The 13,709-nt window shown below is 40.3% G+C and overlaps 2 protein-coding genes across 3 annotated transcripts in view; both read left to right on the top strand.

Annotated features, from left to right (window-relative positions):
* Nucleotides 1–8,474, top strand: part of LOC119415808 (tumor protein p53-inducible protein 11) — a 62,099-nt gene extending 53,625 nt beyond the window's left edge. For both annotated transcript variants that reach the window (XM_037682978.1, XM_037682979.1), the window contains 5 exons: nt 1,966–2,024; nt 2,177–2,225; nt 3,157–3,253; nt 4,773–4,874; nt 8,104–8,474. In XM_037682978.1, the coding sequence (XP_037538906.1) occupies nt 1,966–2,024; nt 2,177–2,225; nt 3,157–3,253; nt 4,773–4,874; nt 8,104–8,237 (441 nt within the window). In that variant the 3' untranslated portion in view covers nt 8,238–8,474. The remainder of the gene's footprint in view (nt 1–1,965; nt 2,025–2,176; nt 2,226–3,156; nt 3,254–4,772; nt 4,875–8,103) is intronic.
* A 4,080-nt stretch (nt 8,475–12,554) lies between these two features.
* The window catches only part of LOC119415806 (CD82 antigen), a 30,560-nt gene continuing 29,405 nt past the window's right edge, over nt 12,555–13,709 (top strand). The window contains exon 1 of the mRNA XM_037682977.1: nt 12,555–12,680. The gene's annotated coding sequence lies outside the window, so the exon portion shown is untranslated. The remainder of the gene's footprint in view (nt 12,681–13,709) is intronic.

Here is a 13,709-nt window from a genome sequence, read left to right as displayed (position 1 = left end):
ACACACCCACCTATTTTCAGCTAAGATTTTTTTTTTAAACTGGTGAGATAAGGATGGAAGCCACTTAACCTCAAAAGTAACTAAATGTTGTTTCTAGGATGTATGGATGAAAAGAAAAATTATTGTCTGGATTTGGAACATTTCTGATCTTACATTTCAGAGTTAAAAAAATATGGATCTGGTACTTAAAAAATGTCTTTACTTCACTCTGCTAAACATGCAGTTATACTCACAGTAAAGTAGACCTGTTAACTTGTGAACCAACCATGATCTTGTTAAATGTGTTTTATGAATAGCATCATGGTGTTGGAGCCAGTGGCTCATACAATGAGCTTTAGACAGAAGTTATAAATGGCTCACTTTTTTCCTGTCTGTTATTTTACAAAAGTCCATTAAAACTTGGACTACGGTCACATCGCAGGTCTTAATGCTCAATTCTGATTTTTGTGCAAAACAATTGTATTTTTTTTTTTTTGATTGTTTACATTTTATTTTAAATGCAACTGCCATCAGACTCCAGAGTGAACTCTATAACCCTGATGTGACCCGCATGCACAGAAGAAAAACATAACGTCACACGTGTTAAAGGAAGTAAATATGGATGCTACACATGTTATTCTGAAGCAGCTGATCGAATCAGAGCCAAATGAAATACCTGGTATGATTGTTTAGTTCAGAGTTTACATTTGCTTCTTGCTGGCTACTCTAGCGCAGCATTATTTTTTTGGAAACTGACGTGACGTCCAGGAAGTGAAACAAACTCAAATATCAGTTCCATCACAATGTATCATATGTAGCTGTGGATTCTGTCGCCCAGGCCATTAAAAATAAAAACAAGACGAAGCAACTGGACTTATGTTCTGTAGCTGAAGACATGCAGAGTTGCAAGATTTAAAGTGCACGGCGTTGGTATTGATAGTATCAGTGCTTCAATCAATCCACGTACCCCTCCCACCTCATGGACAGAAAAGTTGGATGAAACGCAACATGACCGTTCAGACTGCTGTCACTTTGAAAAAGAATGGATATATATAAAAGGTCAGATTTGAAAAAATCTTTTTTTTCACGTTCACACTTCCAAAAAATAACTTGTGTGGGGGCAAAATTTTTACATTTGGCCGCTTTTGCCTGCAGCGTGAGCGTAACGTTATAATATTCTCATATGTCCAGGTCTAATGAAAATGCTCATCAAACTGTTGTTTACAATGTTTTGTTGCTCTGTTTCTCTACATTGTCAGTGTATTTGCTAAGTTGGGTCATTTATAATGACACTTTTCCAACCTGAAGCCTGTCTTTACAAACATTTATTTTGTTCTTTCTTTTTTCCCTGTAAAAACAGCGTTTGAAAATAAAGTTGCTAGATTAGAATATGGCAATCCCACTACTTCCTGAAAATGTAAATATATTTAAATCCTTACTGACTGCGTTGGTAATGCATGTGTTTTTGTTCAGATGTTTTCTGTATGGCCACATAAAATATTCATTATTTACCTCAGTAATGAGTTACTAAGACATAGCGTCCCCTTTATACACATTCAGTTTGTCACTAGCTGGATGAACAGTCTGAGTATGTGTGGTCATTTTCTTGTAAGAAATAATTTAATTAGTCAAAAGCAATGCCCTCATTCTGGTAAAAGTGTGGTTATTGATTGAAAATTCACTGTGAGATATTGTGCTGAGAAACACAGGAGGCAATTAAAGAGGTGAGGACTTGTTCGGTTTCTAATTAACATATTAATCAGCTTTTTTTCCCCCTTTCTCTTCCAAGCCTGATTTAACGAGCTTCCTTTTTGTAGCTTTGCCACATTAAGTACACCTCCAGAGTGCTTTTTATTCCTGCTTAAAAGGTGCTTTGTTGAGCGTTATCACATAATAAATATCTGTCGAGATGACAGGATTGTGGTAACATTTACCCTCTCCATAACTCGTTTCACTTTTCCTTTCTCCTGCCTTGTTTGCTCACAGATCAGTCAGATGCTCGGAAATGAGTTGAAGTTTGCGGTGCGAGAGCCCATCGGGCTGAGGTGAGATTTCAGCCGCTCTCTGGCAGTTAACGCAGACGACAGTGTAAGGTCGTCTGTGATCACTTCAACATCCAGTAAACTGATAAAAAACACGTCTGCCATTGGTAGTTGTAAGAGGGATATGGTATGTGATGTTATGTCTTTCTGCTTAGGATGTGGATACTCATCTCTGCTGTGGGATTCACACTGATGGCCATAATGGTGAGGCTTTAAATTTACAACAGAGTTTCAAATTCATTTATTTTTAATTGCCTCAATCAATAAAAAATGCAAAAATGTAGGCAGGAAACTGCTCCTTTCAGGAAACGGAGGGCACACTCAGCTGCAGAAAGAAAAGCTTTGCAGAGAGTGGTGAAGGCTGCACAGAAATCTGTTGGAATCAGTCTTCCCACCATCACAGACATCTACACCTCCAGATGCAGGAAGAGGGCCACCTGCATCATGAAGGACCCCACCCACCCAGCACACACACTTTTTGCCCCACTCCCCTCAGGAAGGAGGTTAAGGAGCATTAAGTGTAGAACCACTAGACTGAGGAACAGCTTCTACCCTGAGGCTGTTAGACTCATGAATCTCTAACTAGAATAATCACTGTGAAAAACCATATCATGTTGCTGCTGATCTGTTTCATGTTGCTGCTGATCTGTTTCAATGTTGATGTGTTCATGCGTGCACATCTGCTCACAGACTCATGTTCATGTTTGTGCTGATGTTCAATGTTTTTATGTTATGAGTGCTTAGTGTATATTTAGTTGATGTTTTTCTTAGTTCATATCTTAGATGTTATTACTGTTTTTCTTATACATTTTATTGTTGGATGTAACTGGGACCCTGTGTACATAATTTCGCTCCACCACATGTACCACATGAGGTGCGAATGACAATAAAGAAACTCTCTCTGACATTTTGCAAAATCAGATACGCACTTACTGTGGATTCTTCTATAATTCATTTCTGACTGTTATCTGGAGAAACAGCTCTATCTTTGTCAGCTCTAATATCAAATTCTCAATATCCTCAGTGTTGTGAACATCCACAGTGGTGCTAACTCAAACCGGAGGATTTTGGGGAGGACAGAATGCTGTTGTGTTGAAATGACAGAGCTGTGTTGTGCTTTTGTTCCCCCAAACAGGCTCTGGTGTTTCCCAACCAGCTCTATGAGCTTGTTTTTGAGGAGGAGCTCTCCACGACAAGCATCTCTGTACGCCTTTATGGAGCAGCCTTACTCAGTAAGTCTGTCTTAACTTGCAAGAAAGACCCCCAAATAAGGCATCCAAAAAGGTTATCATGCTTCCATCATGCTCCTGACAACACACTGAATGCTTTCACTTTGCAGCAATCGTGATGGCTCACAATGTTTTTACATTCATTTATATATGGGCTAAAAATACACAATGCTCGACTGCATGTGGTCTGCAATAATGGCTTCAGATGCATTCATTAGATGTCACACATGCTCTCATTCAGACGCAACATAAAGAGCCCTCTTTCTGCTTCAACATCAGTCCTGTAGGCTACAAACAGAGGCTGTTTAATCTGATACAGTTCTGAGGATCTGCAGTCCACTGTGAAGGCATGCTGAAGGCACAGAGAGCAATTCTTTGGAATACTAACAGCCAACGCTCCAGTCGCTTCTTGTTCCTGCGGTCCTCGTGTGTCAGGTTTAAATCTGGTGGACGCTCAGTGGGGGATGGCAGGACAGTGTGTGGATGGTGTGTGTATGTGTGAGATGGCCTGAAATCCCGAGAAGAGGAAATTTTCTTTGCTCCGTTTCAATTTTGCAGCTCACTCACACTCCGAGCTCAACAAAATGAGCTCAATCTTTTCATCCCATGTCCATTCCACAGATGATAGAAAATGATGATAAATATGAAAGAGAATTATAGCATTTGTTATGCTCCCCTTTTTCAGAGTCTGTATATTTGAGAGAGCGGCAATCATTTTAATGGCCTTAATTTTAGATAAAACTGCAAGATTACATGACTCGTTATGATAAAGACACAGGTTGCACCAGGGGGTGCTGGGAAAAGGAGTAAGTGATCAAACGCTTAGCATATACTAAATAAAGGTTGAACGAATATATGCAGTAAATTTGGTGATGTCAATTCTTCTAAACCAGACGATACAGAACAAGTGAAGGAAAAACCACCCCCTCGTGCTGTTCTCTAACATATGTATGTCTTGCTTAATAAGTAATGTAAAAGAAGAGCATGTAAATACAGCATTACAGGTGGAAACACAATGAAGCAGCTTTAAGCTTCATAAGGCCAATGAAGCCCTGGCTTCATTATTATAAATGTCAGCAGAGCTTCAGGGATTAGCAAAGATAGAGGGCGATGCTTTACAAGACGAGCTGCAGTAGTGGGGGTGAAGGATGGAGTCTCATCTGCCACACAGATGGATCCTGGCAGGGAAAGGATGCAGTCCATCAGCCCTCCCACCTCACTGCCCACCCCTTCTTACTCCCAAATCCTCACTGGTCTGTCGCTGGGAGAGACGCACATGAAGACGAGCACAGAATGAAATTATAAAGCACAAGCTTTCAATAAATATCAATGAATGTTTGGCTGACGTAACGAGCAGTCACCAGGCTCTGTATGTGCTGTTGCAGCTTCTTCTTATCGCTGCAAATGGAAATGCTGTTCTAGATATTAGTGTTCTTCCCCGAGCTTCATCTTTTCTCTGTTTATATTCCTTTGCCCCTGAACTTTTACCTTATAAATTTCCTTTTATGATCTCCTTTTCCAGGCCTGGCACTCATTATGTGGAATGGTCTCTACACAGCAGAAAAGGTCATCATCCAGTGGACTCTGCTCACTGAAGCCTGCTTCTTTGCTGTCCAGTTCCTAGGTAATTAAGGAGCCTTGCTATTTAATTTATGACTTTATGTGCCTTTGACCTCATGTCACAGTGAGTGTAATCACTTCAGAATCCCTTTGATTTTAATCTTACTTTGATAATGAGAGTTACAACAAACTATACATTTACCAGTTGCACATGTGCACATAGTGCCCTCTTGTGTTCAGTTCTTGAAATCACAGTTTTGCATTATTTTTAAAGTCGTACTGTTGAACTTTATTAGACAAGGAGTCAGAGTTAAGAATTCAGTTTGAGTCAAAGGTCGAACTCGGGCAGTATTTATTGTAAAGACTATAAATATAATGTTTGTCAGATACTTTGTCATATTATCTCCAAGAGAAAATATAAACTGAACTTTTTACTGAACTTCTCAAATCCCATCATTAGCAGTCATTTCTTTTATGTTACCTTCTGCTTTTTTCAATTTGTAGTGAAAACATTTTGTCACGGAGCATTAAAATCTAAAAATCTACAGCTAATAGCAACCCTAAACCAAAAAATACAGAATGTTTCAACCTGACTGTCTGGTGTGTTTGATGCACGTAGTGTAATGTTGTTCAGAAATCTGACGTCTCTATTGACTGAAAGTGAATCTGCAAACATTCGATCAGCCTCATTTGCTTCTTTCAGCTTCAGGCAGATTAATGAGAAGTTCAAAGTAGGAAAATCATTGTGGAAATGGTAAAATACTTGTACTCTGTTTTTCCATTAAATGTGCACATAGACACACACTGGAACCGCTACAATAATGACAGACCCGTCTTTGTAATGGAGACATCATGGACTCAGGTTTCTGCTGCATTCATAAAAGTTGTAAATTCATCAAGAAAGATTAATGAGCATAAAAATATCTTAATAAGCCCCATAAACTGGCTTTTTAACTAAAGCCCAGTAAACATAACTTTTACTCCTATATTTTTGTCTTTATATTAAAAGTTGTTGCTTTAATAAGCAAATTACTTTTTATTAATTAGGGCTGTATAATATATTAATCTGGACACTTACCCTAAATGCTCCCTGCTGCTTTAGATGAAAGGAAGAGATGAGTAAATGTTAGTTTATCACAACTGATTTTATTATGGCAAAATTCAACATAAGACCCCATGGACATGCTTTCCCAGTATTATGCAGCTCAATATTTTACTTACAAACTACTTGAATATTGGATCGTTCTCAAATCAAGAGGTTTTCTCTCGAAGTTTGTCATAAATGACAAACATCCCCTCACTGTCTCTGCAGCAGATCAGTATGAATACACCATGGAAACACTAGAACAACCATCCATCCATTATCTTTACCAGCTGCTTCCTTTTCAGGTTGTGGGGGTCAGTGGTGCTCATGTCCAGCAGTCACTGTACGAGAGGCGAGGGACACCCTGGACAGGTCTCCAGTCTATTACAGAGACACATAAAGACAAACAACCATTCACTCTCTTACTCACACTAGAGACAATTTAGTTACCAATCAGCCTAACATGCATGTTTTTGGTCTGTGGGAGGAAACTGGAGTACCTGGAGAAAACCCACGCATGCACGGAGTGAACATGAAAAATCCACACATAAAGACCTCCGGACTGGGATTTGAACCTGGGCAGCCTGCTCGCTGAGAGGCAACAGCGCTACTACGCCATCGTGCTACCCTCTAGTTTAGTGCCCTACACTAGAACATGTTTTGTGTAATAATTTTTTATCAGTTTTTCATGATGCACATTTAGTTTGTGAGGTAGCTTGTTATTAAAGACTATATTAAAATGTGTTTAGTGTTGAAACATGGTGGTGTAGTAGTTGGAGCTGTTGCCTCAGTGAGAAGTTTAGCAGCCTTTCTGGGTGGAGTTTGTGTGTTCTCCCTGGGCATGTGTGAGTTTTCCTCCCACATACTAAAAACCTAGGTTAACTGGCAGCTCTAAATTGTCCTTGGGTGTGAGGGGGTTTGTATTGTTTGTCTCTGTGTGGCCCTGTGATCAGGCCGGTTGCAATAAACAATAAATCTAATAATAATTCTAACAATAAAATTAATAAATGAATAAAAATTATCAACCTCGTTTTCATTTATTGGCTTTGAGTTTCTTTGTGTCTCTCTCTTTCTACTGAAGACACTGGATGACAAAAAGCTCAACTCAGGTGCTCTTCACTGACCCCTCCCTTTCTCCTTTCTCTTTAAAATCTGTTGTAACCATCCAAAATCGTGTTTTTGGATCATTAAAAGCAGCTAAGCTGAGAAGCTAAACTATGAGCTAAGCTAACAGGCCGACCTTGGGGAATAAACCTCCGTCTTGTCAAAGCTCCATAATTCACGGTTGAAACCCGTGACTTCCTATAAAAAGTTGTTTTTCTCTGCAAAAACAAGCTGAGAACTTGTTTACTGATCCATCCATCCATTATCTTTACCCGCTTCTTCTATTTTGGGTCACGGGGGTCACCGGTGCCCACGTCCGGCAATCACTGTGCGAGGGGCGGGGGACACCCTGGACAGGTCTCCAGTCCATCACAGGGACACATAGAGACAAATGAGACAAACAACCATTCACTCTTTCATTCACACCTAGAGACAATTTAGAGTTACCAATCAGTCTAACATGCATGTTTTTGGTCTGTGGGAGGAAACTGGAGTGCCCGGAGAAAACCCACGCATGCACTGAGAGAACATGCAAACTCCACCCAGAAAGGCCCCCGGACCGGGATTTGAACCAGGAACCTGCTTGCTGAGAGGCAACAGCTCTACCAGTTGCGCCACCATGCTGCCCTTGTTTACTGATTTTTTTAAATTAAAAACTTTGTGTGAAAAATGCTAAAGAGCTCATACAGCAGAGCGTTCATCATGTCACCATGTCAGCCCATGTCACGTCAAGGGGCCTCCCTCCCATTTCTCTTAGACACGCTGCTCAACTATCCATCATTTGGTTCAGACTGTCTCAGACTGTCTTATACTGCCATCAGGTGGTCAAAAAAGGTACTACACTCCAAACAAATAAACTTTTCTTCTAAAATTTGACAATTAATTTTTGTTAAATTTCAATCAATATTATCGTTTATCGCACTAATTTCTTGGACAATTAATCGCCCTCAGACAGGCCTACCTGTGATGGACCCCATGCACCCCACCTCTCACACAACAACTGCTGGAGATGAGCACTACCGCTCTGTGACCTAGAAAGAAGAAGCTAGTAAAAACAGATAGGTGGATGACGAGATGGTGTTCAAACACTGCTCTGTTATTTCAGTGACATCCATCACCTTAGTGGAGATCGGCATCCTGCCCAACGCCGCCATGCTCCTGCTCCTCAGTCGGGTGCTGTTCTGTGTCGTCTCCATGGCTTACTACTACCACCTGGGCCGCAAGCCAAAGAAGATCTGAGCTGACCAGCTGACACTTCAGGGAGAGGACGTTTGAGCACAGATCACAAACATGGGGGTCAGAAGGTTTGGGTTTTAATTTGAATGGGGCTCGGGGCATTGCTTTGATAGGAAATGCCTCCTGCCCCCCCTTCCATGGGACCTCAGCTAACATAACCCCCCAGTATTTAACAGATGAGCACAGTGTTGCGTTGCTGACTCTACCAGAACAGGAAACCTCATAATGACTCTTAAATGGGCCAGGAGATGGAGCCCTGCTTGACACACATTCCTTCTTTATGTAGTTCTGAATGTTGGTCCCACAAAGCAGAACTTAGCAGTACGTAGTGTTTGTGTGTGTTGCAAGACAACAACTATATTACTCAAGCACAACTTGAGTTTCAGAATTAGTATGTAGTGTTTTCCTCCGATATAAATCCAGCCAGTTTCAAGACTTTTTATTTCTTTTTTCATTTTTATTTTTTTACCATGGCTGCGATCTGGAGGCCTCTGACAGCTTTACACCGATGGAAAAACTATTAACGGTCCGTGTGGATCTGATCAGATAAAAGCTGGATGACTGACAGTGAACCTTTCCCCTCAAAGGCTTTCTTGGTATGCACAAGGAAAAAAACGTTTTTCCAGTCGTAACTTTTATACAGCCCCAAAATTTGTAACTTGTAGTTCAGAGTTTCATCGACACGCCTTGAATAAAATACTGTTAGTGCACCCGTGAGGTGACATTTACAACACCGTGTTTAGTTGTGTCTGCTGCCTGTGCACTGAAGTTAGTCGAGCATGTCTTTGTGCAGGACAAACGCACGTTAACTGTTTGTTGACTTCGAGTGATGTAGCACAGAAGGTTTTGGTTTTTATTCTAGCCATGCACCAAATTCTTAGTCTTGCCTTAAAACAACTCAATAATTAGTCATCAACACTGCGTTCTACTCTATGTATATATGTAAATACAAATATTTAATATTACATGGTGTTCTTATGAACCAAACAGGGAACTTGTTCAGTATTAGTTGATGATTATAAAAGGTTGATCCTTCTGTTTATTGTATCTTTTTTGTACCTATTTAAATGACTGTGTTTTGACATCATGTGTGTGGTATGTTTTTGTCACCAAACAAAAAAATGGCTCAAAATTGGCAGCGATCCGTGACCAACTGGAGACCACAAATGAATGCAGCGACCAAAAAGGAATTTCTACAACAATGATTGCGTTTTAGTTTTAGAGCTGTCAGCTGTGATCGTTGTAACTCAGAGTACCTGTTTCCAATCATTTTGTGCAACTGAAGCATTCATCTGGTCCAAACAAGGGACGTGCTGCATGTCTTCAAAGGTGGTCCATCTCGTTGGACATGACCACACAGAGTCCTGCTCCAGATGGGAGTGGTCCTGTGGTCAGAGGACTGGAGGGAAATGGGCATGTTCCTTGGGCAGCTCTTCAGCTCAGATAGTTTGAAACATGGGTGAGGTCTCCTGTACCCCTAAAAAGTAGTAATTATCTTTTTTTTACAGTGTTTAATTAGATGCACGTCTCCACAGTAACATTGTGTCCCAGCCTACGTTTGCTGCTCTGTGCTGACTTGCATTATAATTATGGAGTTAGAAGAAGAAACTCTGCAAGGCCTCAAATAATCCACCTCCTGAAAGGTTTAAAGGCCTGTGAGGCGGGTTTTTATTTTTTGGGGGGAGCGAGAGCCACTTTTGACAGGGATCTCAGAGGAAAGGAGGCAACGAGGCTCTTTCCTCATCCTGACAGATGTAAATTCAACACAATGTTACACTAGTATCGTCTTTTTGAAATTTGAAAGTAGGTCAAAAAATGTTTCGCTAGGTTCTGCATCCCCTCGTTTAGCCGTTCTGATTGGAATATCTTGTCCAGCTGTTTCAAGTTGTAGCAATGTGTTTGTTTTTCTGTATATATGTGGTATATTCATAGAAAAACAAACAATGGATTTCCATTTATTGGTTTGAAATAAAAACTATTTGAAGACTTGAACATTGATGCAGACTTTTTTTCTTCCTGTCCTTCCTGATTAATAAATGAAGCTCTGTGTCTGAGGTAAACTGATTTATCTGTTCAGCTGACAAGGTCTCTGTGATTTTGCTTTAACATCCTGAGACCCTGCGTCCTCATATGAAAACATTGATTGTTTTTTGATTTATAGAACTGCTTAACATACAGTAGAAAGCTGAAATTTTGTTTATGGAGTAACTGGGATCTTCTGACCCAATTTGCAAATAAAAATGTAAAAGTAAGCCTATACTGTCCTCATCTATCAGTACTTCTCTGTAAAAGAAAACATGTTTATGCTTAAATGAATGCCTGCTGAAATTTACTGTAGAGAAGCAAAACGGCTAAAGGACAAAAGCAGCAGATTGCTAGCCAAACATAGAATACAAGCTAAAAGTAGCTAAAATAGCTAAAAGCTAAATGCAACAAATGTCTAAATAAAAGCTACAAATAGTAAAACACCAGCTAAAAACACCAAAATCATAGCTAAAAGTAGCAAAAGGCTAGGTAAGTTATCAGCAAGCTAGCTAGAAGCTAAAGGCATTAAAAGGATGACAAAAAGTAAAAATGGCAAAATGCTAGCTAAAGTATCAAAATGCTAACTTGAAGCTACTGAAGCAGCTGAAGTTAAAAAAAAAAGTAGAAAAAAGAAGGCAGGTTACAAAGAATATGTTTAAGAGTTAGTTTTATTTAGTAAAAATATTTATAAATTAAAAAGGGGGTTATAATCTCAATCATCCAGGTACAAAGTGGATAACAACAAGAAGTTAAATCATGTCATCTGGACCAGTGACAAATGTTACGTCCCCCATCCCCATCCCATTAAAGAAACTGGTCCAGATGATGTGATTTAACCTTTTTTATCTCCTGGATGAATGAGCTCACAACCCTTTTTCTGAACCACTTTGGCCTTGGTGTCCTCAGGCTGTTTCTGTGAGTAGCAAGTTGGACACCTGGCCTAAAACATTAGACTGTTGTACCTGGTGTTCGGTTGTTTTTGATGAACGTGCTCTGTTTGCACGTGTTAAGTCTACTTTTGAAATTCCACCAGGAGTTTGGCTTGAAACAGCAATGAAGGCTGCTTATGGGACAGATCTGGTTGGCAGGCCTCAGACTGAGGAAGTCCTCTGGATGGGGGATGAAACAGTAGAAACTGGTCCAGATGACACGATTTAACCTTTTTTTTTTTTTATTTGTAGGTAAAGTTAAATACTTTGAAAAATATCAGTCAAAACAAAAGTCCCAGCACTCTTCTCCTGAATGAGCTTTGATTTGTGCTAAATCAGCATCCACACAGTGATTTTACCTGTTTGACAGTGGAGAGTCCTCAGGTAGTTTCTGATGGATTTGTTCAAACCAGTCTCAACAAATACTGGCGAGCTGTTGTGTAACCCCACTGTTTGTCACTGGTTTCTTTTTTTAAGCTGAGGTTCATGTCATGACATGATTATTTTCAAAGTCTCCATGCAGCTCTTCAGCAGGAGGAGGCATGAAGTCTCTAAAATGTCATGCTAGATGCTGCGAGGACTGTGGACTTCAGAAAACCCAGGGGACCAGAACCAGCAGAGGACATGGGCCCAAACCATCACTGACTGACAAAACTCACTCTGGACTTCAACTATGTGGAGTCTGGACCGTGCACTCTTCCTCCAGACTCTGGGATCTCGATTTACAAATGATGTGCAGAATTAAACCAGAAGAGAGGACATTGGACCACTGAATCCAGTTCTTTGTCTCCTCAGCAGGTAAGACGCTTCTGACGTTGTTTGGTTCAGGTGTGGCTTGTCCTGATCAGATACCCAAACATGCAGAAAAATGGCTACAACTTTAAATTTTTCTGATAACATTTGATGAGGTAGTAGCTGAGAGTCATCCTCAACACGTTCTCTAAGCAACATGGCATGCCTAATGTCATTTATGAGGGTTCACTAATCCATCCATCCATTATGGTTACCCGCTTGGTGCCCATATCCAGCAGTCACTGTGTGAGAGGCAGGGGACACCCTGGACAGGTCTCCAGTCCAACACAGGGACACACAGACAACCATTCACTCTCTCACACGTAGGGACAATTTTTAGAGTGCAGCCCAACATTTATTTTAAATATCTGGCATCAGCGGGCGATATGCATTTCTTCAAGAAATGCCAACCTTTGGCTGCTTTGTCTTGACCTTTGTTTTAATTTAAAGTGAAAACGTGGGAGTAGCAATGGAGTAACATGAAATCGGCCGCATTAAATGTGTTTGCAGGACAGGAGCAGAGTAAATGATGTGTGCTGCCGCATGGTGGGGATGTAAACACGCGCACACGCGCGCACACATCACGTAAAAAGAGGCACGGTCAGACGCTGGAGTTTCTTTCTCACAGGAGTCTGGACCTTTCACAGAAGAGCCGCAGGTCGCCCCAGAACCGGTGAGCAGTTCAAGAGACCAACTCAAAGTAAGTATTTGTTACGTTTCTCTAACCAAACACTTGAACCCCGACTGAGTCTAAAGAAGTTGGTCAAGAAGTCTGCCGCTAAGTTAGTGGAAGTCTGCCGCCTCTTTTAGATCTGTGCTAAAACAAAGTGAGTTTTTAGTTTAGGTGTTTAATTAACGTAAGCACTGTCTGAATTAGAGCGCAATCTTTGTCCGAGGTTACGTAAAGTAGCATCAGTGATCGCCTTTGATAGAAGAAGTTCAGGTTTGCCGGATGGAATGAATAAAACGTCGTGGATGGTCTAACTTTCGTCCAGTTGCCTGAACTGGTTATTGTTTACTCTGCTGAGTTTCTCAACGTGAGCCAAACCCTAAACTCCTCATCGTTTTAATCATTTTCTCACGCGCTCTCACCGTTATCACCCGTGACACCTTTAACCCGGACAGTTAGCCCGGGTTATCTTCTGAGTGAGTAAACAAAGATATTCGAGTAATACGCTTAAAGAACCAGTTTGGTTGAACACATTAATTATTGTCCTGAGTTTACCCTGAAGGTTACTGTAGTGAGATGTGCCACTGGGATCTGTGGGGTATGGCAAGCCAGTTAATCACATAATATTTATTTGGGGGGTCTCCAAAGAAAATGGCAGCACATTAAGATATTTCTTGTTTATTCACACCCATTTAGGTTCTTTAGAACACTCCATCTGTTTGTTCATAGAAGTCACAATCTGAGAGGTTCTTTATCTAAACAGATGTTTTCATTAAAACTATGTTAACAAAGCTAAGCACACTTTTGTGCGCCAGAGTTTCAAACAAAGAATTTGTGATGTCGTATCGCTCAGCTTATATATGTTGGATGACCCTCAGCTACTGCCACAGACATGTTTAATTACATATCTTTAAAACTGTTTATCAATTGTGAATGTTTGCTCTTTGATTACTGTCTGAGTTTTTGATCAAATCTGTCTAGTAGTTCATATAAGATATTTTGCTAACAGACAAATGAACATATATATATATATATATATATATATATATATATATATGT

Source organism: Nematolebias whitei, chromosome 10, assembly GCF_014905685.2.
Source record: "Nematolebias whitei isolate Nwh7 chromosome 10, NemWhi1, whole genome shotgun sequence".
NCBI classification, from domain to species: domain Eukaryota; kingdom Metazoa; phylum Chordata; class Actinopteri; order Cyprinodontiformes; family Rivulidae; genus Nematolebias; species Nematolebias whitei.
The sequence above is the reverse complement of the archived record's forward strand: the minus strand, read 5'-3'. Positions and strand labels throughout refer to the sequence as shown.